At 34.0% G+C, this 27,299-nt stretch overlaps 1 protein-coding gene across 2 annotated transcripts in view; it reads right to left on the reverse strand.

Moving 5' to 3' along the window:
- The window catches only part of GRIA4 (glutamate ionotropic receptor AMPA type subunit 4), a 520,203-nt gene that overhangs the window by 31,505 nt on the left and 461,399 nt on the right, over nucleotides 1-27,299 (reverse strand). For both annotated transcript variants that reach the window (XM_065881559.1, XM_065881557.1), the window contains exons 11-13: nucleotides 24,411-24,781; nucleotides 18,243-18,441; nucleotides 12,264-12,511 (exon numbers count right to left, since the gene is read on the reverse strand). In XM_065881559.1, the coding sequence (XP_065737631.1) occupies nucleotides 12,264-12,511; nucleotides 18,243-18,441; nucleotides 24,411-24,781 (818 nt within the window). The remainder of the gene's footprint in view (nucleotides 1-12,263; nucleotides 12,512-18,242; nucleotides 18,442-24,410; nucleotides 24,782-27,299) is intronic.

Consider the following 27,299-nt stretch of genomic DNA (forward strand, 5'->3'; position numbering starts at 1 on the left):
CAAAAACTGTGTTTCTGTAAGATGATGATTATTTACTGACAACTCATTGCCTGAATTCTCATTCTTTTGGCACATTTCTTCTCCTTCCTAAAATTTCCTTCTTCTTGATCCCCAACTGTCTCAGTTACATGATCCTAAAGCTTTCCTAAAATGCGTTTGAGTCACATTAAGATGTAGCCTCCTTGGAGAGCGACAATAACAAAAAGCTATTGCTGGATAGAATCTGGAAGCTGATCCCTCCATAATCCATATGATTTCTTCAAATATCTCAAATTCTGGATGCTTTGTAAATTCTCTCACTTGTTTCCACTTTGGATTTCTCCCCTATGGAAGGACCAATTTGAAATAGAGTACCAAAGGCAGGGAATACTGATGATGTTCATGGACAACAACGTAAAACGTGAGTGGTAACACTGGAAACCATTAAAGACAATGTAAAAGGCCTGGGAAGTGCTTCTATAAGCATGGAGAAGTACTGCTCAAGACAATATTACCTCCCTTTCATCTTATTTTTCTAACCACAGTTTTCATAGGGTACCTTAAAAATTTCATTAATCCTATACTACTTCACACCAAAAGTCTAACTGACAATATTTCAAATTATGTATCATTTAAATTATTTTTATAGCTGCTTATTTTAATAAAGCAGCTATAAAATAAGCAGCTGCTTATTTTAATAAATTTTTTTCTTAATGATATATTTTCTATAGAAACACTTTGGATTTTACTTTTAATATTTTTGTAACCTCATTATCCATTATAGTTTGATTGTCAGTTACTATCCATATTTTACATGTAGTGAAATTAACAACTGATGACAATTTCCTAAGGCCTATGTAAGAATCTAATCCTTAATGGAAAACTGGCACTGATATTTAATGATGATGGAAAACCTTAACATATAACTGATAAGACTTGTGTGAAGGTTTTTATTTTTTTCCTATTTCATTTGTAAGTGGATATTCAAATAACTATTATGCACAGGTGGCAAGCTGCTTTCCTAATCCTGTTGGGTTAAAAAATATAAATGTATAAAGAAAAAGGGATTAAAAATAGGTGGGGGAGGGGTTTCCTTCAAATAAATGGAACCCATTCTTTTGAAAGAAAACTCCCCTCTTACCTTGGTCCTGGAGCTGGTTAGTTCTCCTCTGTCCTCCTCCTAGGGGAGAAATACCCAAAGTTAAACAATAATAGAACATGGTCTTGTATTAAAGTCAAGTTCAGTTCTGGCTGATCCCTTCCTCAGGTCTCACAAGACACTACCAACTATCTGATATACTGGGGCATTCATTGAATTGAACTTAAAATACATTTAAAGATTAAGCCAAAGGGGAATGAACATTAGCTGTGTAAGGGAGACAAAACTGTCTGCTCTTTAGTCAGTCTATTTTATTAGAGCTTCAATAAGCTGAAGACTGACTTAGAGCAGAGTAATTTATGGAAGGGCATTGATTGGGTAATTTTCATCAGCTGGAGTGAATCATGAAGGGTGTACCATGGGGAGTACCTAAAGTTCCCCAAGTAGAGAGGGGCATGCTGTGATGTTTCAATGCATTTCCCTGATGTTCTTCATGTCTTTTGAGGGTAAAATGATAGTGCTACAAGCAACACCATGTTTGAAGCAGTACTAAATCTAGTATGAACAAGAATTATTGTGAAAGTGAAAAAAACCCCTAATAGCTCATTAGATGGGAACATTCGGAAAAAGTCTGGGACATGGGTATGATCAGAAACTATGTGCTTTAGTTTTCTCAAAACAGGGAATCATAGGTTAGATAAAGAGGGGATTTTTTTTTTTTTTTCTCAATGTGTCTCTAACTAGTACTCTCAGTGTCTTTGGAGAGAAACAAGGCGGCATAGTGAAACAAGCATGGATTTTGGAATTATATAATAATGGGCTCCTATTCCAGTTCTGTCATTTCTCAGCTCTTTGACTTGAATTTCAGCAACATCTGTCCACATGAAGATAGTAGAACCAATGTCAAGGGGTTGTGGGGGAAAATATATTCATATACATGTGTTTGGTATGTAGTACAGTAGTTATTAAATTTTATTTCCTTTTTATTTATATGGTCTCTGATATGGAATATAGTTGATTTACAATGTTGTATTAGTTTCTGCAGTACAGCAAAGTAAGTCTGTTATACATGATATGGTCTTTTCTTACTTGAATGACTTTATCTCTTTAGAGACCAATGTCTAGTTAACTGACCTTAGCATCAATTCCTATATACCCCTTGGCGTAATTTCAGAGATAGTGACCAGCTCCCATAAAAAAAAAAAAAAATCAAATACCAGACAATTGATTGAATTCTGTGAGACATGGAGGAAAGTGGAGACCAAGAATGAGCCTGAACCCATACAAGATCATGTGCTATTGTTATTTAACTTTGGGTAACTTATTAAAATTCTTTATCAAGTAAAATGACATCAAGTGAGAAAATGGATGTACTTTTGGAACGTCAGGTTGTCACAGTATATCCCAGAGATGTCAAAATGAAGGATGCTGTAGTCATTACTCAAATGGCTATTATGAAAATGTGCAGGGAAAAAACACTGTATGGCAGATTCTATATTACACATCTATTACTGTTACCATTTATTTAATGTTGGATTCATCCTATGAACTTTAATCACTTTAACGTTACATGATATAAATATGGCACAATAAAACTCCTCCAACTACAAATATACATGTTTTTTCTCATGTTCTTCCTTGGAAACTTTAACTTCATATATTTAATGAATATTCTAAGAATGGCTATTTTGACAAACCAGGCTTTATCCACTATACTCTATAAATTCTAAAGAATATATACAGAAATAGAGACTTTCCTTTTTTTCTGAAACAGATATATTCAAAAATCATAAAGCTGTGCTATAAATAGAAAAAAAGAGTAAATTATATTTTATGAAACACCTACTTCATCCGTGGAACCCACTTATCCGATAGAGTTTTTGATGGAATTATCTTTATATTCTGAAATGATCTGAGAATCTATGAATAAGAACAACTGTAGGTACACTGCCAGGCTTGGTTGCAATTACAGTGGCTATACAGTCTTCATGCTTCAGGGCATAAACTGATTGCTATTTATAATGAAGGGAAAAATAAAAAAGAAATTAAGTAGTACTAAAGTTGTTGGAGCTATTATGGTGCTCTTAAAAATCAACCCTCTCAAGTATTACGTATTGAACCACCACGGGATACCACATTTCATAGATCAATTTTTATCATATCTAGATATGGATATATATGTTTTATTCTTAAAAAAAAGAAGTAAGTCCTTCTACATGTATGTGTATCACTTTAGCTGTTTTATTCCCACTTTAATATAATCCAAAGAATTTTGTCAGATTTGTACGTTGCCAAAAATTTGATGTCAGTATATAATTTTAAATCTCTCTCTATATAAATATAAAGGAACTGTGTCTATCTCTAGCTCTGTGGTTCTCTCAGAGAAGTTCTTTCCTTAAATACTTTTCCATTTCACAATGTAGACAGACTATGATAAAAGCAGCTATTTAGTTAATTAGTGACTTACTTAATTCCAAAACCTGATGAGTTTCTATTGATGTTCTGGGGGTGAATTTTCCCCCAGTGTTATTAGGTATCCACAACTTCAAAGAGGTGTAAGAGAATTCTTTGGTTGTTTTGCTAAAGACAGTGCAGGGCATGACTCAGAATCTCAGACTCTCAAAGTGAGAAGGGAATTTTGATGTCACTGTCACAGTACTCTCTAAGAGATGTGAGAATCCCTTCTATTTCTGTTTGAACAACTCTGATGTCGAGAATCATAGCCAATTTCCCCCCATTTTTTGGACCAGTTTTAATCGTTGTAAAATCTTTCTTTGTGTTGACCCGAAATCTACCTCTGTGTAATTTCCTTAACTTATCAAGAGTTTATTTAGTTTTTAATATTAATTAAACTTTATAGTTTCTTGAGCTCTTATATGGCTATTTGCAATATACCTTGAAATTATCAATGTTGCTGAAACTGCAGCATGGAATAATCATAGAACCTGTTCAGTAAGTTTTCAAAGTAAACTATATTTATATTAATAAGTTTTTTTTTCTTTTTTTGTTCTTTTCCTATAAGAGCACTGGAGAGAGTCAGAAGATCTCCGTTCCAATCTCAGCTGTGTGAGACTGTGGGCAAGTCACTTAACGTCTCTAATTTATAATGTCTTCCTCTGTAACAAAATGACATCATAAAAGGGTTTAAAGGAGCAAGTAAAAAATATATATATGTGGAAGTGGTTTGAAAGCTATAATGCTGTACTGCTACTATTATTGTTTCACTTTAGAAATACATTGCTCAGCAATTTTTAGAGCTCTATGTTAAGCTAAATTTAAACATTATGTCTTAAAAGTGAACAAATTAAAAAGCACATTAATTAAATAATAGATTAACTGATTCTTTGCATTATATGATATTATCATTGCTATATCATTTCATAGTAAATAATTCTTTTTTTTAGTCTATGACCTTCATTTTTACTCTGGAAGACAATCAGGTCAGTTTTTCTTGGATCCCATTTACTTCTATTTACCTCTGATTAGCCTAGCCTCAAATATAAGTCAAAAGTTAGGGCATTGACTTAGGGTTCTGGATACTTGGTTTAATTTTAAGTTTTTTATTTCACATTCTTTTTATCTTTTAAATTTACTTTTCATGCTAAAGTTGTTAGCAACTTAGAGCAGCTGTACTTATTGATAATACTTTTTTTGTGATCCTAGTTGCAAATTCCTAAAAAGAGGGGAAACTAGGGACCGGGTGTCTGATGATGTCTTCTCTTAGTTACTAACAGGATTCTGGCCTGTTACTATATCAAAAAAGGATGTTCAGAAGTTGCAAATCTGTCAGCTCCAAATATGAAACAACTAGGCTTCTATAATAGCAGAGGCCTTGCAGGTAGTTCTTGACAGTTTTTATATAATCTTTTGTGTAGTGAAGCAACAATGGAGAGGGTCCATATACTCTTATGTTGTCTTTGAAAGTGAGTTGCTTGTGTCACATTTGTTTGATTGACTCCAATTTGATTTTTATTTTGGCAAACTCCCAAATAGTTAACACTTAGAGAAAACAGATTGAATTTTTAACATTTCTGTAAAAAATATTTGTGTATTAATTTCTTCATTGAGTACCCTAGAAAAAAATTAAGATAAATAAAATCTAGATTATTTCAATATGATGTCGTGACTTTGTTTGGTCAATAGTATTTACAGTGATAGATTTCTTCCACATTTTGGTATTGTATACTTTGAAAGGCAGAATTAATGCTAAGAAAATTTTTATGCCTTTAATGATTCTTTCATTGTTGAGTTGTGTGACAGTAAAGAAACATATTGAAATGGCTTTACAAAGTTTCTGAAAGTGTATTTCATTCTGTGAATGAGTCCTAATGATGAATTTTAGGTTTTCAGAAAGTTTGGAATCTGTCCATTTAAAATAAACTACTTTTAATCATGAAAAAGCTATTCCTGGTATTAAGGAGGATAAACAATGTATTCACAGTATTTCTAACTTCTGTTTTTATGATTATTATTTTTAAAACGTTCTCATAATCAATATAATGCCCATTTCTGAGAAGCCTTGTCGCCAGGCTAGGTAATTTAAAAACTCGATTGGTGACTTTTCTATTCAGGTGTTGCCAGGTATGTATGACTATGTTTGTGGCAAAGCTATTTCAAATGTATGTTACTTCATTCTGAAAACAAGAATTATAGGACTGATTTGGGGGGAGAAATAAATATTTAAATAAATGAGCTACAGTTTCTTATCCCTACTTAAATTAAAGCAGAATATAATTCTAAACTAGGGTCTTTACTATTTCCCAGTTCATTCCAAATGACTGCCAAACTATTCTATATTCCTTCTCTTAAATATGAATAATAAACCAGCCCCATCTTGGCTGATATTGTCTTGGCCAAACAGACCCCTTTTCACTTGCTTTGTTGTTCCTTTGTGTCCCCTTTATAACCTGAGCGCTAGCACTGCAATTGCTTCTGGAAACCAATCCTTGTAGTGAGATGATGTGTAAAGATGAGTGACATAATATGGAACCTGTCAAACTATTAGACATATATCAAGAGGAAACACTTAAATACACTACTAATATAGGGATAAGTTCATCTACAGCACGTTTATTACATATCAGATTATGAACTTTATCCTTAGATATAACTATATGTTTCCTAAATACATGTGGCATGGGTAGGTCAAGGCTGCTTGACTTGGTTGGCTATAGGTTCTACACTCACATTAGTTGTGTGTTGCAATTGAATTAACTTGAATTTTATAGGATATAGATATTCTTTTGGGGGATTCTTTACACTTAAAGTATTTGTTTATAAGACAATTGTGTGGGACTAAAGAACAACAGCTTGGAATTCTGGCTTTTCACAGAACTGTCAAAATTGAGATCTAAACTTAGATCTCTTGTCAAATCAGGTTGTGAAGGCTTAAACTGTTAAACTTCTTTTGTAGCAGTTTTATCTTATTAAATTTAATCCTCTTTGAAGTGGTATAAACTAAAACAGCCACAAATTCTCCACGTTTCTCAGGCAAGTTACTAAAACATAGCTTCTAAGTGTAATGGAGGAGGCGTATACAGGTAAACACTGAATTTAAACTTTCAGGTGGTGTTACCTACGGCAGCCACAAAACATCCCCAGAATGAACAACTTGAAAACTCTCTGGTAAATTCTCAGGTGGAACCCAGCAACCATCTGTTGAATAAATTGGCAAATGAATGAAGGCAAATCATATTGGCATTTTTTTCTTTTTACAAGCGGGGAGAATGGAAAATGTATAATACTTGGTGATCTTAAAGAAATGCAGAAAAATACAGGATTTTTTTCCTTTTCATGGGGAGCTGTAAATTTAATCATCTTTTAACTGCAGGAAAGAGCGAAATGAAAAATCTAAAATTTCAAATGGCAATAGAAAGTTTTATGTTTCCTACTGTACTCAATATCTAGCAAGAGAAAGATGGGATGCATGAATTCTAAAGGGGATTATTTTCCCTTGGGACACATTTAGCATTGATACCTTTACCATGTGACATCTCAGTTTGTGAATGTAAAATACTTGGTACCCACATCTCTAATAACAAACTGAGTAAGTATTTAAGCATATCACAACCAGGGGGATTTGCATGTGTTTGTGTGTGTTTATGCTGAGAGGTGCAAATGATTTTTGTATGAGTGTGTTTTCTAATCCCTAGACCAACAGACTATGTTCCAAAACATAATGGGATCACAAAAACTAAGTTCAAAAACTAAGTTATCTGTAGCATCTTTTAATATGGCACCTAATAAAATGAGGGATATTCATAAATGAAAACATATCTCTCCCTTTCCATAACAGTTAAAAATAAACCCATACTTGTGTACTAATCTGCTGCAACTCGTTTCCAGAAAATAAGTTAAAATTATATTTACTTGAGGCCAAGTGCTGCTAAGTAATATTAAGTACTCACTTTAAATTCCTGTACTTTTAAGTTTTACTAGTGTCTACATTAAGTGCTAACAATTGACTTGTTACTAATACCAAAAACAGACTACAACTTTAGTGTCACATACAACATCCAGCAAACTCCTTCTTTCTAAACTTTCCAAGTACACCTGAACTTATGACTAAATATATCTCAGAAATTTTATGTAGGAAAGTGGTTCCTTCAAGATAATATATTTTTCACACATGAATTTGAATATTAAATTTAATACATCTGCCCTAAAAAAATACTCCCAAGTTGAAGAAACATAATTTGGCCTACAGAGAACTCTACTTACCCTGATACAGATTTAGACTTGAGACAAGTGTCTTATGAGGCCAGTGATTGTGTTAAATACTGAAATAAAAAGTCCAATGAAGATGTGCTATTCTAATTCCCATTCTTAGTACTTCCTCTCCCCTGCCATGATATTGCTGTGGGGGCTCTGAGTTGCCTGTTGTAAACTAAGCATGATGTGCCTGGTTTCAAAGGAGCAGCTCCTGTTGCCACAGGTTCCTGTAACTGGGCATCAGCAAGTCCAAATGGGCCTCATTTTTCCCCAGATTTCAACCACTGATCAAGTTCTTTTGGGACTGCTTTCTCTTGAAAGACCTTTTTTTTTTTTTTTTAAACGACAGATCATTTGTCTTATATTAGGCACAGTTCCACAAATATCTTTAGAGAAGGCAAAATTTGAATGGGAATTATCCCTATTGAATAATAAAAGTATAGGAGACTAGCTTTTTTCTTTTTTAGTTTTATTTTTAAATTTTTGGCTGCGCCACATGGCTTGTGGGAACTTAGTTCCCCGACAGGGATCAAACCCGGGACCATAGCAGAGAAAGCGCTGAGCCCTAAACACTGGACTGCCAGGGAATCCCCAGGAGACTAGTTTTTTTAATGTGGCTTCAAACATTAGGGTCAAGCGTAAAAATCTTTACAAAGGCCAGGAAAATTCTGAAGATATGATCCACTTCTTTGTTTCCTGGAAGTACTTGAAGATAATAGATACCATGAATATTTTTAAAAGGGGTATTTCTCATTTAACAACTATTTAATAGTCAGTAAATCTGTATTAAATAAATTACGATTTACTCTAAACAATCTTTATCAGTTTACTTATTGCATGGTAAAGTTGAGAGTCTAGAAACTAGTGTAATATAGATAAGACACTAAAGAAACTACTATTTTGATAGTAAAGTATACAACTTTCCTAGATAATAAATACTATAGTATAGTACGTATCTATACTAAAGTTGCATAGTAAAGTTGATAGTATTGATAGTATAGTCAAAATACACTTCCTCTTTCATCTAAACTTTACATCACATTGCTATGCCATCTAGAGTGTCTATTTTAAAACAACCTTTAAAAATTTCTCAACCAGTGAAGGCTTTTACAAGAGTTTTGGATTGCCAAGGGTACTGGAGAAGGGATGAGAAGGAAGTTCATGTAGAATAAATGGCATTGTGCATGTGGAAAGAAGATTCAGGAGAAATATCAAAGTAGGGAGATAGTGAAACATAAGAGATTTTACCCTTTTATCTCACAATAAGACCTGAAAGTTTTCTTTGGAAGGTAACTTAGAAAAACAAATAGTAATGCCAGTAAGATTTAAGTTTTTTCACTCACTGATATTTATAGCTTGTAGGTACACTTACCTATAGTTGCTTTCCTTTTTAATTTTAAAATTTATAGATTCTAAGTTTAACAACATCAATATACCTGGCATCATTCTATCACCTACAAATTGGAGAATCTATGTCAAATCATAATATACTGATAATTTCTGAGCATACTTATTGGCCTTCTGTTACTGAGAGTCGTTAGTGATAGCTTGATGGTTTTAACATTGTGAAATGCTACGTATGTGTATGCCCAGCAAACGCTAGCCTGAAATGAAGTCTCTCTGAACAATAGGGAGCTTTGCATATCATTCTCTGCCATAAAGATGGGTGCCAGTCATAACTGGTTTAATATTTGTTACCCTAGTCACAGATATATGCTCTGTGATGATCCTGATTGCCTGTGTTTTAAAGCCTACATTAAAGACCCAAGTCTTGATTTTCCATCCTGATTATATATCCTACTCTTACTCTTTTCTGTGACGTTTATTATGAAGCATTTTGACCAAACAGCAAGATCTGGAAATAAAAAAACTCCCTAGATCAACAGAAGATTGCTAGTCATTTGTCTGCATTCTCTGGTTATACTTATATAGAAGGAAGATTGTTTTCCTTTTCATAAAGTCTCATATTACCCAATGAATCAAAACAGCAGCGTTTGGAAGAAAGCCATAATTAATGACAATGAAACAGACCAGTCTCAATGTGTCCAGAACTATTAACCTAAAAACTTGGTTAAAAAAATAGATCTTGTGGGAAAACAGACTTAGTCTCAACTGAACAAATGAGGCAGAAAGTTTTCAAAGATACTCTTGATGAAGGTATGCCCTCTGAATCTTTCTCTGATGACTGTAATTATTTTGAATTTCGTCATTTATACAGAAGGTGCCTATTGGTCCATTTCTATATTAGTTTGCCTCTTTTGAAGCAGAAGGTTACTAGTTGAATAAGAATGAGAATTTAAGCTTAATGAGCCTCCTGCTTAGTTGGGCTGGGTGTGGGGGAGTAAGGAGGTGTGGGTAAGGTGAATGGTGGTTAGCCTTCAGTGCACTTCCAGTATTCTCAAAGACAGGACAAAATGACTGTGGTTTTGGCATGCAGGGGCCAGCTTGCTCAGGAAATTGTGGCATGTATAAAGCAAAGCACATAAACAAACTCTTAACCCAGGAAGCTGAGTTTAACAATTGCCTCATTAACAAGATCCAGGGAAAGACAGGAAAAGAGGGGGAGGCCAATAGCTGATTATTATACAGTTCTAGACAGATGAAGCCCTTCAGCTTCTCCCTAAACAATCCCTGTAGTGTGGATTTGACAAAGTGGTACATTTAAGAGGGAACACTCTTGCTATCAATGGGAGTCAGGCGCACCCTTATCTGAGGGCCAAATTCAGTCCCTGGAACTTGACTTTATCAGTAGACACAAGACAGAGAACAAGGCAGCTACATCCACAGAGAATTAATTAAGAGCAAATGCTACATCCAGTGAATGTAATCAATAGTGTGAACAGTAATCTACATATCACCCTCTGTTGCTGTCTCCCTTTCTATTTACTACTATTTCGATAGAGATTTATTTGCCACATGGCCTCATTGAAATTACATATTTCTCATGTTGCATCAAACAGAATATTCCCTTAAAGACCAAATATTCTAATGTCACTTTTAGTTTCTGAATGGCTGAAATCTTTTTGGGTAGAATTTTATCATAGATAATTTATTTGTTTGGCTTTCTCCGTGCACATTTCTCTAGTTTCATATGCGAAGTGTGTTCAAATAAACCTGACTTCAGTATTGCCAAAGTCTACACCCAAATATGTCTTTGCTGGCTAATTTTGTTCTATCTCCTTTAAAAATTGTCCCTTTTGAACATACCATGGAACCCCGCTCAAATTATTACAGTGTTGTTTGCAAACACAAAATACTGTTTTAACACAAACTTTTCAGTACTAGTATTTGTTTCTTATATCTGTCTCAACTTCTCCCCCACCCAGCACATATACCCAAAGTACATTGCAGTTCCCTTTTTGAAACCAATCATATAATTTTGTATTGTTTTCACTCCTACTAGGCAACGGTACAGGTCTCATTACCTTCATTTTTCAAAGGCTTACCAGAAACATCATTTTTCAAGACCAGGTTCTTGGTTAATTCCTTTGGCAAAGATTCTGATTTCTTCTTGAATCTGTGCTTTGTATGAATCTCTCCTAAGCAGCACTGAGACCAGAGTAATTTACCAGTCGTCACTTTTGACCCCAGCTTTGCTCTAACCCCAGCAATTCAACAGCAGCCTTTGTTACTTAAGGAAAATAGGAAACTCTGCCGCCTGGACATAAACATGTGAATTTTCTATGTCCAGGACCAAAAGGGTGAAAAGGGCAGATTTTACCAACATTTCCTTAAGAAACAAAGTCCCACTTTTAACACATGTGGACTATCAACCACATGTGTGATACTTTGGTCATAAGTCACATTTTAGGGGTCTACGTGTGAACAATTTTGAATCGTTACTGGGTCTAATTTTACAGATCTTACTTACCCCATACTCCCTTTGCAACAGTAGAGAGTGTGACTTGAGTAAGCACAATAAAATCAGAGCCCAGTTTTCCCTCTGATCATAATTGCATTTATAAATAAATGTGATTTACAAAGTTAGCATTGATACAACTCAGGATTTTCTAAAATATAATGATGTCATAATAAATGAAACATTGAAATGAAAAAAAGTGTTTTTCTAGAAGATATTGATTTCTTCTCAGAAACTAGCAGGCAGGCATAATTTTAAAAATAATGAAAAAATGTAGAATTATTACTGACACAATGAGAATGTAGATTTCAGTGACCAAAAAAAGTTGATGAGATATAGAAGCATATGCTACCCATGTTTTAGGCCCACTGGAAGCAGCTAGTGTTCAACCAGTTTGGTTTTTATATGGCCTTAAAAGATATATGTCAATTAAGATTAATTATTCTAAAATTTTAAAAAAAACCTGATTGTTGACCAAAAAATATGAAATGGAGAAACAGAAAAACAAACAAACATACCATGTTCACACACAAAACAAAATAATTCTCTCAGGGACATCAGGGAAGGTGGAATACTATAACAACACATGTTATATTGTTATACTATTCCACCCACCTTAATGAAGAACCCTTGGGTGTTGCTACTCCATAGCCTTTCGAATCCAGATTTCCTCCCACTTTCATTGTGTCACATGGCTTTCGCTGCTCAATGTATTCATTCATAGTGGACTCCAGGAGAAAGGCAAATTTGCCCTTGGATTTTCGGACACGAGCTACTCCCTCAGCTGTAGTCCTAGTGAACACTGAAGGCTCTGCTGATCGCATGTAGGTCCACATCTTTTCATACACTGCTATTTTTGATCTCTGGAGGACATTAAAATAAAATTAAATACAGGAAAGAAGGGAACAAGATGTTAATATTGACTGAACCGAGATAAGGATAAAGCCTTCTACGTTACCCTCTAATTGCAATTTGCCATAATAACATTATTCTTTTACAATTAGAAAACTGCCTTTTACAACTGTTTAAGAAAATCACTGAAATGAAAGACATTTAAAAGTGATATTTGGAGAAAAAGGTACCTCATGTCATAATAACTACCTTACTCAACTGCTTAAAGAACAAATTATTATTATTATAAAATGTAGACAGCCATAGAGAGAGTTGTACTGAATTATAACAAACAAGGAGAGTTGTTATATTGTTTTATTTTCATATTTTTCCATGCCTCAAAGTTTTAATGTAAACCATTCTAAAAAAATATATACAAAATGTGCAGTCCCTATCAAGTCAGTATTTGAACACCAAAGGAGGAGGAGAAATCTGCCCTAGTTTACAAACCAAATATCCATAAAACAAGAATCAAACTAGGTTCACCAAAACATTTTTAGACCTTTTTAAACAAAATCTCCAAATAGAACATATATTAAACTTTAAAGAGAAGTAATTCTTGTTTTCCCACTTTATGTTTTGGAGAGTTAGTTTTTCTAATCCCTTGACTTCAGCCAAGAAACTTACTTATATTTTTGTTTATTTGGGCTGTATCTACATTATTTGCAGGACTTAATTTATCCAATTCATTTTGTCGGTATCTGCATTCATATTAGATTTTTTCATCCACACATTTTTTCACACAAAAATATATCCAAATGAACTCAAATGTCCCCAAAGGATATATTTAATAAAATAGAAAAGCCCAAATCCTGTTTGGTGTTTGACAATACAATGATACACACAGACTTTTATCTGGTGCAATTAATTTTGTTCAATAGCAAGATGTGGAAATTTTGCATCTGGATCCAAATTAAAAGTAATGGAGACTTCAGTCAAACCTAAATCTAAGCATGAGGCCAAATCCTGAGTAGCATGTATACTTATTTACACCAACCTTGTTTTGTTTACCAGAAGATAGAATCCAACAAGAAGCAGATCTTCAATAATCAACAAGGTACCCAAATGGCAAATTTAAGAATGCATGTTTTGGGTAAAAGCAAATTACTCAGGTGAACAAAGAAACTGATAAAAGTGGTATTCAAAATTTTGGCTTCATAAGGTGGAAATTTAGTAATCCATAAATCTATATAATAAGTCACACAATAAGAGATTTGCATACCTAAACACCAAAAAACCCCAGATATTTTATGTTAATGTATATTCAAATGGTGATAAATATCAGATAGGAAATAGATATCCTGTATCCTCTGAAATGTTTTTATGTTATTAACACTTGAAAATATGATTCAGAGATTCTGATATGTTTGTGTATGCGTGTTTAGGTAATGAGAGGTTACTTCTGGCTACAGAAATCCTCACATTAGGAAAATTCTATGCCAGATATAATTCAGTTGCAAAGATTCTATATTGTACCAGGACAGAAGAGTATCTGGATTCAGAACCCTTAACCATGAGATCTACTAGGGAGGCCATGTTGCCAGACCTCATTCACTCCATCTCTGATAATGAAGTTCTCTTCTAGAGTATGAACTACTCCATTTTATAATGAGTTCCAATTTCTGAAAATTATCAACTCTCTGGATCACTTGATACTGATTGTGTTTAAACATCTATCCTGATGATTTCAATTTAGATGTGTTGCTAAACAACATCATTTAGGCATATAATCACTTTTTTTAATGTATTGATAACTTCACTTCAGAGTTACACCCCAAAAGATACAGAGTTCTATATATATTTTTTGCTTCACTATGTATACTACCTTGAAACCAGAAGAAATAAAATCTGAGTATTATTTTAATTAAATTTTTTTTGAAAAATTTTAAGAATATGAGAATCATGCTAGTTACTTGGCAATTTTCTACTTATTTTTTATATCTTATTAAAGGAAAAGAGAAGAGCTAAACAAAACTAAGGCAGCAAAATGGAAAAGGAGTATTTTTAGGGCTTGGTAATTATGAAGATAATTTAACTATATGGAATGCAACATAATATTAAAGCAAATGATTTTTCTAAAGGAATAAAATACCTTTAGGTCATTGATATTTTATAGATGTCCATTCCCATATTAATGTGAGGAAAATTAGTACTGCTTTTGTTTAAATATATTGAATTACATATATCTTAAGTGCAAAAGAAGTTAAATTAATTCCTTTAAAGTCCAGAAGAAAGAGGAATCTGTAGTGTAATTATGCTTAATTTCTTATGTATAATAGAAATTATAAAATACACACTCTCAGTGGAAAATAGAGGAATGATGAAAGAAACTTTTTGGGAAAAAAATTTATATGGTGTGTCACTATGTTAATGTTTAGAAATTCTGATTCTGATTTAAAGGGGCATGGTTTAGATAAAATCAAGTCCACATGGTGGAGAGGGTGAGGTTGGGAAATTCAGGAGGTAAAGGACTGGAAATAATATCGCTGTGCCTTACTTGTGACTGTAAGAGGGTGTTTGCTAAGGAATGAGGATAAGGTAATTTTTATAAATTTGATGAGACAGACTAAAATGAGATTTTTGCAGACCCAGTAAGCTCATAAATGTAGTGATAGTGGGACTTTTACATCTTCATCTTCAATTGTGATATCTACTTAAAGATCAGGTTTGGGGAGTGAATATGCTCAAGGTAATAAACAAAGATAATATGTCATTTTTTTTAAAATTATAAAATTGATCTCAGATTTACTTGTTTCATCTTTATTGTGAAACACAATGCATGGGAAACTATTTAAAGCATTATTTCATTACTTATAATAATTCTTGTAGATTTAAAAATGTGCCATCCTTTTAATTTTTCAAAATTAAGTATTTTGCCATTTCTGCTTTTAATAGAAAATATGTAAAAATGTCATGCACTATAGTTGATATTTACATTGTTATCAGGTGAATTATTTCCTGCTTTTAGTAGCTTATGCAGCAAGACTGATGTTCCAGTAAGAGCTTATCAATGTACTATTTGATAATATTATAAGCCCTGAAATACTAATCCATCTCATTTATGCATTCATGATTTCACTGATGACTGAAACAGGTACAGGATAAAATCTGCACTGAAATGAAAATCAGTGTGTTTAAATCAGGTTTATAATAATGTAAAAGTACCTTTAAAAAAGCCTGTCATTAAGTGACAAGTACAAAATTCCTTTAAATGCCTCTGTGTGTATGCTTAACAAGTGGCACAGAACATGAAACATATCAAGTTTCATAATGGTACAAAACCAAGGCAACAGTTGAATTCTGATGTAATTTTCTCCCATGGCCTAATTCTTTTTCCAGAACAACTGCAACATTTTTTGAAATGCTGAGTATTCATTTCCTGAGGCAGTTTAGTGAAGCTGATAGATGTACCATTACTGTGTTCCTATAAGAAAACATTTTTGACAAGGGCAAAAATACCTTTCACGTTCTGTTTCCTCAACAACCCATCAGACAAATGATTTATTTAAACCAGGTGATCATGTATGAGAGAGGAGGGAGAACATAGGGTAGGAAATGAAGGAGATTTTTATCACAGAACTCAAATTTATGCATTCCTGGAAGTATGCTTCCAGGGAAAATTATTTTCTTGTCCTATTAGGGTTCAAACTATTCTGCAACATAAATGCCTATACATATAACACTCTTTCAATTTTAAAACTATAATTGGGTGGGACAGAAAGGAAACAGGGCATGGTGACTGCACCACTTATATGGGAGGCTCTGTATCTAGGAAGCAGCTTTCCTTATTCCTATATTTCTAATCAGTATATTCTCTTACCTACTTCATTAGTTTTTCAAACTTGAGCAGTTTTTTAAAACTCTATAGAGATTAGAAATAACATTCTCAATGTATTTGATGCCAAAGAGCTCTACAGTGAGTTATTTTTGAAACATTTTCAGGGAATCAATATGATATTTCTTTTCCCCTTTCTCACTCAAGGCAAAATGATGAACCTACAAATATCTGCTTTATTTACATGAAAATCAGTCATCATTTTTCAGTAAAATGTAAATGATAGCACAAATTTGTATTCTATTTTGATGCATATACATAATGGTTTTTAGTCAAAGTCACTAAATTTTACCTAGTTTCTTTTGGGTGGAAACATAGATTTCCAGAAAAGTACTGAAATTATGCTAAAATGTGTTAGAGCAGTGTGTTACTATATTAAGCTTTAGAAACTGGGATGCACTCAGTAAGTTAAAAATTTGGCTAATTAAGTTTATCCATAGCATATTGTTAATAAAATATATTATCATGACAATTATTCACAGTTTTAGAAAAATCTACAAATAGTTTATAATTAATTTACAAATTTTATATCTATTAGTAATGCTCCAAATTGTTGACAAAGATGTTCACTGTCTGTTTTTTTGAAAACAATGTGCAATGATGGGTTTGGCACAATTTTTGAGTGATTTGTTCCTGATTTAGTGTTGCATAAACATCTGTCATATCTAAGAATACTATAATTGAATTTTTTTTAAAAGAAATATTATTGAAATTCAAGTGCATGAAAGTTAAGGCTGGCTTAAGGAGTAGTATCTTTTGTTGTTTTTAATTTCCAAGCTGAGTGAGAAAACAATAAATATACACATTTAAAATGAAAATGTAATCTCCCAAGTACTGTATATAAGTGTGAATTTACTTTAAAGGGCTATCATTAATTTTACACAATAGTTTAGGAAATAGTGAAACATATCTTGTCTTCTAAATTACTAAATATTTAGTCCCTAAGCAATTGATGTTAAATATAAGATGCCACAATTACCTAATGAAATATCTGTGAAAATTTCACCCTGACCACTTTTAGTTTTTTGGTTCTAAAGTCACAAAATTAACCCTTATCTCTGATCACACATTGCGAAATTTCTGGATTTAAGTAAAAGTAGAGTGAAAGAGATTCACAGATCAAAAAATTCATCCTTATAGTGGTACAAACAGCTAAAAACCCCAAAACCTCCAAAATACCTGCCATCATGATGGCAAGCCAAAGGAATTATATCCGTATGTGAAACGCAATTATATCAGTTTGAACAATTTTATCTGCAAAAGCAGAGAAATCAGCAAAAATGCAATATCATACAATGTTTTACAAAGATGCTAGAACTTAGTAGTTCTTGTTCCCATTATCATGTGAGAAAGCAAATATATTGCTTTAAAATCCATTGTTACAGAATAGATTATAGAATAATAAACATCATATAGGTACTATAACATGAAATGAAGGTTTTGGGATTCAAATGCAGCAAGGTAAATGTATTCTTTGAGAAAAAAAAAAAGCCATGCTTTCATTTTTATGCTTTAAATTCCAAAGCATAGATAAATCCAAATCTTGCCAGATGAAGTATCTTCATAGCATTATGAATATTGGAATCTTTGGGATAAATTATGTTATAAAGTTGCTTTATTTACCTTTTTGTTGTTACTTTTCCTTCGTAAGGGTCCCTCTTGCAATGTGAATAAATCAATTAGCTTTTTCAAATTAAAGTGATTATAAAATCCAAGTAGAAGTATATAGCATTGCTATGTTTAAACATAGCAGTTACCATTATGTTTGCAAAACTTATAATAGCTAGAGCCCATAATATAATAATTGGCAAAATTGCCTGAATTTGAAAGTTATGAACATTTCCTTTTTAGTTTTCCCCTCAACTTACTCTGAAGAATTCTTTTGTTGACCCTGAATCCAATGTTCCATAGGCAATTTCTGTTTGTTTGGCCAGGTCTTCCGCACTTTCTATGGGGGAGACCATTCTCTCGACAGTCAGGAAAGCAGCGAGGTTAGCAGTATAAGATGATATAATGATGAGTGTAAAGAACCACCAAACACCTCCAACAATTCGACCTGAGAGGGATCTAAACATGGATAAGATAATAACATTTTCCTTTCTATAATCAACATAAAGAAAAGAAATACCATCAATTCACCGTGTATGTTTAATAATAATTACAAGTATCATTTTATGTTCTGATTAGTCTACTCAGAATGGTTCTAGTATTTCTGTATCACCTGACATCCTTTTTGCTATATTGAATATATAAATGCCACATTTAGAATACTTTTCCTTTTTATTGCTTACTTGGCAGAAATGTAGAACCAAAAGCCTTTCCTTCAGGTCCAGTAGAGGAATGCTTACTTAAATTCATTGATCCCTTTTGCACTTTAGCATCTCTAAAATTAAGATGCAGCCTATGTTTGATGAGATAAAACATAGTACCATAGTTTGATTGGCAGCACTGTTTCTCTCTCTGTGGCACATAAAATAGGAATACATCTTAACAATTGGTGAGCTCTTAGATTTGATACAAGATGGCAGATGCTCTTCTGAGAGAACTTGTTTTTTACCTTCAGTCAGAGCTATGCCAAGATGGATGGGACATATGCCAAGGTGGGGCTGGACCACATGAAGATCTAGGATTGGTCTCAAAGTAACCATAGTTGAGAATGTTTTGTTTGTTTGTTGGTTGGATTGATATTTCATTTCTTATCTGAATGGAGGATGAGCTATGTCTTAAAGTTCTTTACATACTGGTATAAAAATGTTCTCTCTGCCACTTTCAACATGAGACCAAAGCATGTGATTTGTTAATATGCAGTGTAACAGCACTGAAAACTGAGGCTAGCGCTCAAAAGAACATTTTCTCTTCACCATTTCTCTGTTTATCAGGGATGTGTGGGTGAACAGAAGAAAAGTGAGAATGAAATGAATAAAAATTCAGAGCATAATCATAATTGATCTCATTCAACAGGACTATCAGACTATTTAAAATTCCTGTGACAAATTATTTTTAAACATTTTCTTAATATGAGGAAAGATTTCATATTTTCAATGGCATTTCTAGCTTAAAATGCTTTTCTTAACCATTATTATATAAGTGACACCTGTTGGTTTTAACTTAACATTTGCTTAATCCTGGTTTTAAAACCATAAAACTGGGGATTTGTTCAAGATTGTGGAGTAGAAGGATGTGCGCTCACTCCCTCTTGTGAGAACACTGGAATCACAACTAACTGCTGAACAATCATTGACAAGAGACACTGGAACTCACCAAAAAATTACCCCACATCCAAAGACAAAGGAGAAGCTGCAATGAGACAGTAGGAGGGGCACAATCATAATAAAATCAAACCCCATAACCACAAGGTGGGTGACTCACAAATGGGAGAACAATTATTCCACAGAAGTCCACACACTGGAGTGAAGGTTCTGAGCCCCACATCAGGCTTCCCAACCAGGGAATCTGGTAACGGGAGGAGGAATTCCCAGAGAATCAGACTTTGAAGGCTAGCGAGATTTGATTGCAGTACTTCGACAGGACTGGGGGAAACAGAGACTCCACTCTTGGAGGGCACACACAAAGTAGTGTGTGCATCAGGACCCAGGAGGAAAGAGCAGTGACCCCATAAGAGACTGAACCAGACCTACCTGCTAGTGTTGGAGGGTCTCCTACAGAGGTGGGGGATGACTGTGGCTTACAGTGGGGACAAGGATACTGGCAGCAGAAGGTCTGGGAAGTACTCCTTGAGCTCTCCCAGAGTCCACCATTAGCCACACCAAAGAGCCTGTAGGCTCCATTGTTGGGTCACCTTAGGCCAAACAACCAACAGGGAGGGAACCCAGACCCACCCATCAGCAGACAAGCAGATTAAGGTTTTACTGAGCTCTGCCCACCAGAGCAACAGCCAGCTCTACCCACCACCAGTCCCTCCCATCAGAAACCTTGCACATGCCTCTTAGATAGCCTCATCCAATAGAGGACAGACAGCAGAAGAAAGAAGAACTACAATCCTGCAGCCTGTAGAATGAAAACCACATTCACAGATAGATAAAATGAAAAGGCAGAGGGCTATGTACCAGATGAAGGAACAAGATAAAACCCCAGAAAAACAACTAAATTAAGTGGAGATAGGCCACCTTCCAGAAAAAGAATTCAGAATAATGATAGTGAAGATGATCCAGACCTTGGAAAAAGAATGGGGGCAAAGACTGATAAGAGGCAAGAAATGTTTAACAAAGACCTAGAAGAATTGAGGAACAAACACCCAGAAGAATTAAAGGACAAGCACAGACGAACAATACAATAACTGAAAAGAAATATACACTAGAATGAATCAATAGCAGAATAACTGAGGCAGAAGAATGGATAAGTGACTTGGAAGACAGAAAGTTGGAAATCACTGCCACAGAACAGAATAAAGAAAAAAGAATGAAAATAAATGAAAACAGCCTAAGAGACCTCTGGGACAACATTAAACACACCAACATTTGCATTGTAGGGGTCCCAGAAGGAGAAGAGATAGAGAAAAGACCCAAGAAAATATCTGAAGAGATTATTTGAAAACTTCCCTAACATGGTAAAAGAAATAGCCACCCAAGTCCAGGAAGCACAGAGAGTCCCAGGCAGGATAAATCCAAGGAGAAACATGCCGAGACACATAGTAACCAGATTGACAAGAATTAAAGACAAAGAAAAAATTTTAAAAGCAACAAGGGGAAAATGACAAATAACATGGAAGGGAACTCCCATAAGGTTAACAGCTGATTTCTCAGCAAGAACTCTACAAGCCAGAAGGGAGTGACACAATATATTTAAAGTGATAAAAGGGAAGAACCTACAACCAAGATTACTCTACCCAGCAGGATCTCACTCAGATTCGATGGAGAAATCAAAAGCTTTACAGTGGGCTTCCCTGGTGGTGCAGTGGTTGAGAGTCCGTCTGCCGATGCAGGGGACACGGGTTCATGCCCCGGTCCAGGAAGATCCCACATGCTGCAGAGTGGCTGGGCCCGTGAGCCATGGCCGCTGAGCCTGCGCGTCTGGAGCCTGTGCCCCGCAATGGGAGAGGACACAGCAGTGAGAGGCCCGCATATCACACACACACAAAAATCTTTACAGCCAAGCAAAAGTTAAAAAAATTCAGCACCAACAAACCAGCTCTACAACAGATGCTAAAGGAACTTCTCTAAGCGGGAAACACAAGAAAAGGACCTACAGAAACAAACCCAAAACAATTAAGAAAATGGTCATAGGAACATACATATTGATAATTACCTAAACGTGAATGGATTAAATGCTCCAACCAAAAGACACAGTCTTGCTGAATGGATACAAAAACAAGACCCATATATATGCTGTCTAGAAGAGACCCATTTCAGAACCTAGGGACACATACAGACTGAAAGTGAGGGGATGGAAAAAGATATTCCATGCAAACAGAAATCAAAAGAAAGCTGGAGTAGCAATACTCATATCAGATAAAATAGACTTTAAAATAAAGAATGTTACAAGAGACAAGGAAGGACAGTACATAATGATCAAGGGATCAATCCAAGAAGAAGATATAATAGTTATAAACATATATGCACCCACCATAGGAGCACCTCAAAACATAAGGCAAATGTTTACAGCTATAAAAGAGGAAATTGACAGTGACACAATAATAGTGGGGGACTTTAACATCTCACTTACACCAATGGACAGATCATCCAGACAGAAAATTAATAAGGAAACAAGTTTTAAATGACTGACAGAATTGACCAGATAGATTTAATTGATATTATAGGACACTCTGTCCGAAAACAGCAGATTACACTTTCTTCTCAAGTGCATATGGAACATTCTCCAGGATAGATCACATCTTGGGTCACAAATCAATCCCTGGTAAATTTAAGAAAATTGAAATCATATCAAGCAACTTTTCTGACCACAACACTATGAGGGTAGAAATAAATTACAGGAAAAAACCCCGTAAAAACACAAACACATGGAGGCTAAACAATACATTACTAAATAACCAAGAGATCACTGAAGAAATCAAAAGGTTTTTGATAAACCACAGCAAGCTCCTTTTTGACCCACCTCCTAGAGTAATGGAAATAACAACAAAAATAAACAAATGGGACCTAATGAAACTTCAAAGCTTTTGCACAGCAAAGGAAACCATAAACAAGACGAAAATGCAACCCTCAGAATGGGAGAAAATATTTGCAAAGGAATCAATGGACAAAGGATTAATCTCCAAAATATATAAACAGCTCAAGCAGCTCAGTATTAAAAAAAAAACAAAGAATCCAATCAAAAAATGGGCAGAAGACCTAAATAGACATTTCTCCAAAGAAGATATACAGATGGCCAAGAGGCACATGAAAAGCTGCTCAACATCACTAATTATTAGAGAAATGAAAATCAAAACTACAGTGAGGTATCACCTCACACTGATTAGAATGGGCCTCATCAGAAAATCTACAAACAACAAAGACTGGCGAGGGTGTGGAGAAAAGGGAACCCTCTTGCACTGTTGGTAGGAATGTAAATTGATATAGCCACTATGGAGAACAGTATGGAGATTCCTTAAAAAAGTCAAAGTAGAATTACCATATGACTCAGCAATCCCACTACTGGGCATATGCCCAGAAAAAACCATAATTCAAAAAGACACATGCACCCCAATGTTCATTGCAGCACTATTTACAATAGCCAGGTCATGGAAGCAACCTAAATGCCCATAGACAGATGAATGGATAAAGAAGATGTGGTACATATATACAATGGAATATTACTCAGCCATAAAAAGGAACGAAATTGAGTTATTTGTAATGAGGTGCATGGACCTAGAGTTTGTCATACAGAGTAAAATAAGTCAGAACGAGAAAAACAAATACTGTATGCTAACACATATATATGGAATCTAGAAAAATGGTACAGATGAACCAGTTTGCAAGGCAGAAATAGAGACACAGATGTAGAGAACAAACATATGGACACCAAGCGGGGAAAGCGTGTGTAGTGTGGTGGTGGTGGTAGGATGAATTGGGAGATTGGATTAGTGTACATATGTACACTAATATGTATAAAATAGATAACTAATAAGAACCTGCTGTATAAAAAACAAATAAATAAATTTTTAAAAACCCATAAAACTATTACTTGATTTGCTTTAATTTCTTTTCATTTCATTATTTGAGGATTATTGATTCAACTTTCTATGTTATTGGAATTTAAGCACATTTATAGTGTTCCTGGTTCTTAAGGAATGCAAACTGCATTGTAACTAAAATGTCTCTTTTTGAGAAAGCATTTCTTTAAAAATACATATATTTGTGATGCTAATATAAGTCACTTTAAATTCAATTCTTAGCTTCTCCTGCCTTCAGCTATTTTTCTGAGAGAAATTTGGTATTTTTCTTGCAACAGGAGGTTGGCTGCATTTTTGACAAACATAACTGAAACACATCCTTATGGAATGAACCGTTACTCCACCGATAAGGAAAACAAATATAGTATTTACGTTGCTGACTCTTTGCCTACTGCTTAGCTTGTTTATGATTATTAGATAGAACAATGTATATCTGGAACCTACTATATTAACTCAGGTTTTAGGTAATTCCATGGTAGAAATCTCCATTAAGCTACATGGGATATAAATCGAGTTCAAAATTAATTTTCAAAAGTGAACAGAACAACAAAACATTTGATTTTGAAAAGGAGACAACATGAAAATAAATTCCTATTCTTAAGAATTTAGATTTAGTTTCCATCTGTAATCACTGAAAGAAATATTAATACAAAGTTATTTTTGAGCATTCTGATGGGTTCCATATGTTACTTTTCCATTGGGAAATTAATCTTTATGATGTATCCATACTTTGTGCTAATTTGGAAAAATCGGTTATGAGTATATTTAGATTAATTTGGGATTGCAAAGTTTTTCTGTGTTTCAAGCAATGCTCTGCCTCCAGGAAAAGAACATATAGAGAGATGTTATGCACAATATTTAGAATTACTGTGGAATTGGTGAAGAACTTAAGGGTTTTGAAACTAACCTGGGTGAAATGTCACATCCTTGCTGCATAAAAGCACCCAAGGAAAACCAGAGGCTGTTAAAGATGCCAAACTCATTGGGAGGCTGGTCACTGGGTCCTTCCTTTCCATCTTCTGGCTCTTCTGTGTGCCACTCATATGGACTAAACCTACTAACTAGGAACAAGACCACGCTGACACCAATGTAGGCGAAGACTATGCACATCCAAATCTCATAGGCCAGAGGATCCAAGAAGGAAAACACTCCTGGTTTAGATTTCTGAGGCTTTTTGATCATAATAGATATGCCCAAACTCATGAAGGGCTTAGAGAAGTCAATGACCTCCTCTCGGACCAAAGTGATTGTCAGAGGGGCAATAGCAATCTCTGCTTTCTATAAAAGAAAAGACACATGAAAACATGTAGGTTAATAGATTTCATGAAGCAAGTAGTACTGGATTGATCCATTCAAAGTTAACCAGTTATGTATTTAGTCTACATTTTTTGGGGAATACCAACAATAAATAAGACCAGTGATAAATACAAAGATGAACAGATTTGTTTTCATAAAATATTATATCACTTTAATTGCACAGAATATTTTTATTGGTGCTAGTAATTAGATGAGAGGAAGAGAAAACGAGTAGACATAAGCAAAAATAACTTGAATTCAAATAACTGCCTTAGTCTTTAAGGGCCTGAGATGGCGCAGAGGAGGATACTCGATAGCTTTTCCATATGGCTGAATTTCTGAATTTCTTAGCCAGAATTGCTGCTATTTTTCAGTGTTTTCTGTTTCATTTGGAATGTTGTCACTGATTCATTACGTGGCCATTCCTTAATATTATGAATTGTGAAATTTCAAACATCCTTTTCTTTTTTATTCCTTTCCAGTTATGAGTAAACCTATCATAAAGTCTGCATTAGTGAGATAAAAGAAACCTATTGTCTGACAACATTTTTTGACTCAACACACACACACAAATCTGGAAACTGACATTTATTTCTTCCTATTCACATACTTTGATTTCTACTTTCATTTTCTAAAAACGATTTTGGAAAACAGTGGATTCAATTCTCATATATTATTATTAATAAGACACCAGCTTCCATTTTCATTTTGTGATTCTGAGTAATTTTTCTGAGCCTTTTTCCATATCTCTAAAATGAAGACATTTTCTTTCCTGTTTACCTCATTGTGTTATTGCAATTATCTGTTAAACAAGCCTTAATAAAACAATAGTAAGCATTTAATGAGGGATTATGTGTCTATGCTGATTTAAATATTTGGAATGGCTTTTCACTTAACCTTCTTAAAGAGATAAACAATCTTATGTTTATCATTGTTTTATAGATGATGAAACTGAGACAAATGAGTTTTACACATCATAGCAGCTCTGCAATTTGAGACTGTACTTCTTCTATTAAATCATGCCATCTCTAAAATCAAATGAAATAAAGTGTGATGAAAAAACTGTAAATTGTTACATGATCTACAAATGAAAAAAGGTTTTTTGATTATTTATTTTAAAAGGAAAATATTTGGCATTGAAATGGAATCTGAAACACAGACATACATGCTCTTACATAGTGGCTGCCACTCTTACATTCACTCTATATCTCCTCAGGCCCCTGGATTGATACAATGGCCAGCAGCTTGATACAAAGGCAACTGGAGGGTTAGCATGGGGAATGTACTCTGGCTGTCACGTTTTCCACTGGGTGACTGAGGATTAACTGCATACACTTTCAAGTGGGAATAAACTTAGTTCACATCACAAATGCCCACATATAATACAAAAGCCAGAGAATCATTGCTGAGAGGTTATTTCCCCATAGTTATTATTATCTGTATACTTTTCATTATACAGTTGTATATGAAGTAGATATAGAAAAATTAGTATATAAAAACAGAACCAGAAATTTAGGAAAATTTATCTTCATTTCCTTCACCTACTCTTAATATTTTCTTTATATATGCCCTACTATACATTGTTTTATGAATATTAATTTCTTATTTTAAAATGGGATAATATATAACACTATATTTTATAATTCCTTTTCTCAAGAGAATGAGTTATTTCAACATTATTTCAACATATATAGTAAAAATAACTTTTAATGATTGCAAATATTTTATCATGTTAAAGCATCAAAATTTACTCAATTTATTATTTTGGGGGTATCTATATTGTTTCCAGTTTTACACAATTTATAATAATGGTGATGTGAACACCTTTGAAGACAAATCTTCACACATATCTTTATTATTTAAAATAAATTTCTAGAAAGGGATTGCTGGTCTAAATGATAACAATCTTTTTAATGTTCGTTACATGTTTTGCCCAACTTTTCTCCAGAAAGATCATGCAAATAGCACTGTGGGAAAGCACCTTCGGCTTTGAACCTTGGATACCCCGTGTATCTTTATTCTCATCTATCTTCACCAATTTGCTAATCTCATTGTATTGATTTGAATTTTTTTTTGTAAAACAAATAGCCACTTTTACTCCTTACTTGTCATAATCTGCCCCATTTCCATATGGGGTATTCATTTTTTTGCTTACTAATTTATGTGTTTTAAAATAAATATTAAAAATATTATTTTTCATATATGTTTTTAATATTCCCCCAGTCATCAATTTTGGTTTACATTACTTAGTTCATGATACTTTATTGCATTATATATGTTTTAAAATTTTGTTGTAGTCATATAAAATTATCTTTTTGTGTTTTCAGCCATTGGTTTCATGCTTAGAAATATCCTTCTCATATCATGATTAATCTCAATCACATATTTTATTCTAGTACCTATGCTCCCTCTATAATTTATCTAGCATTTTGCATGATAACGTATTACAAAATTGTCCTATTTTCCCAGCAGGAATAAGTGAATAATGCATTCTTTCACT

This window comes from Phocoena phocoena, chromosome 8 (assembly GCF_963924675.1).
Source record: "Phocoena phocoena chromosome 8, mPhoPho1.1, whole genome shotgun sequence".
In the NCBI taxonomy this organism is placed as follows: domain Eukaryota; kingdom Metazoa; phylum Chordata; class Mammalia; order Artiodactyla; family Phocoenidae; genus Phocoena; species Phocoena phocoena.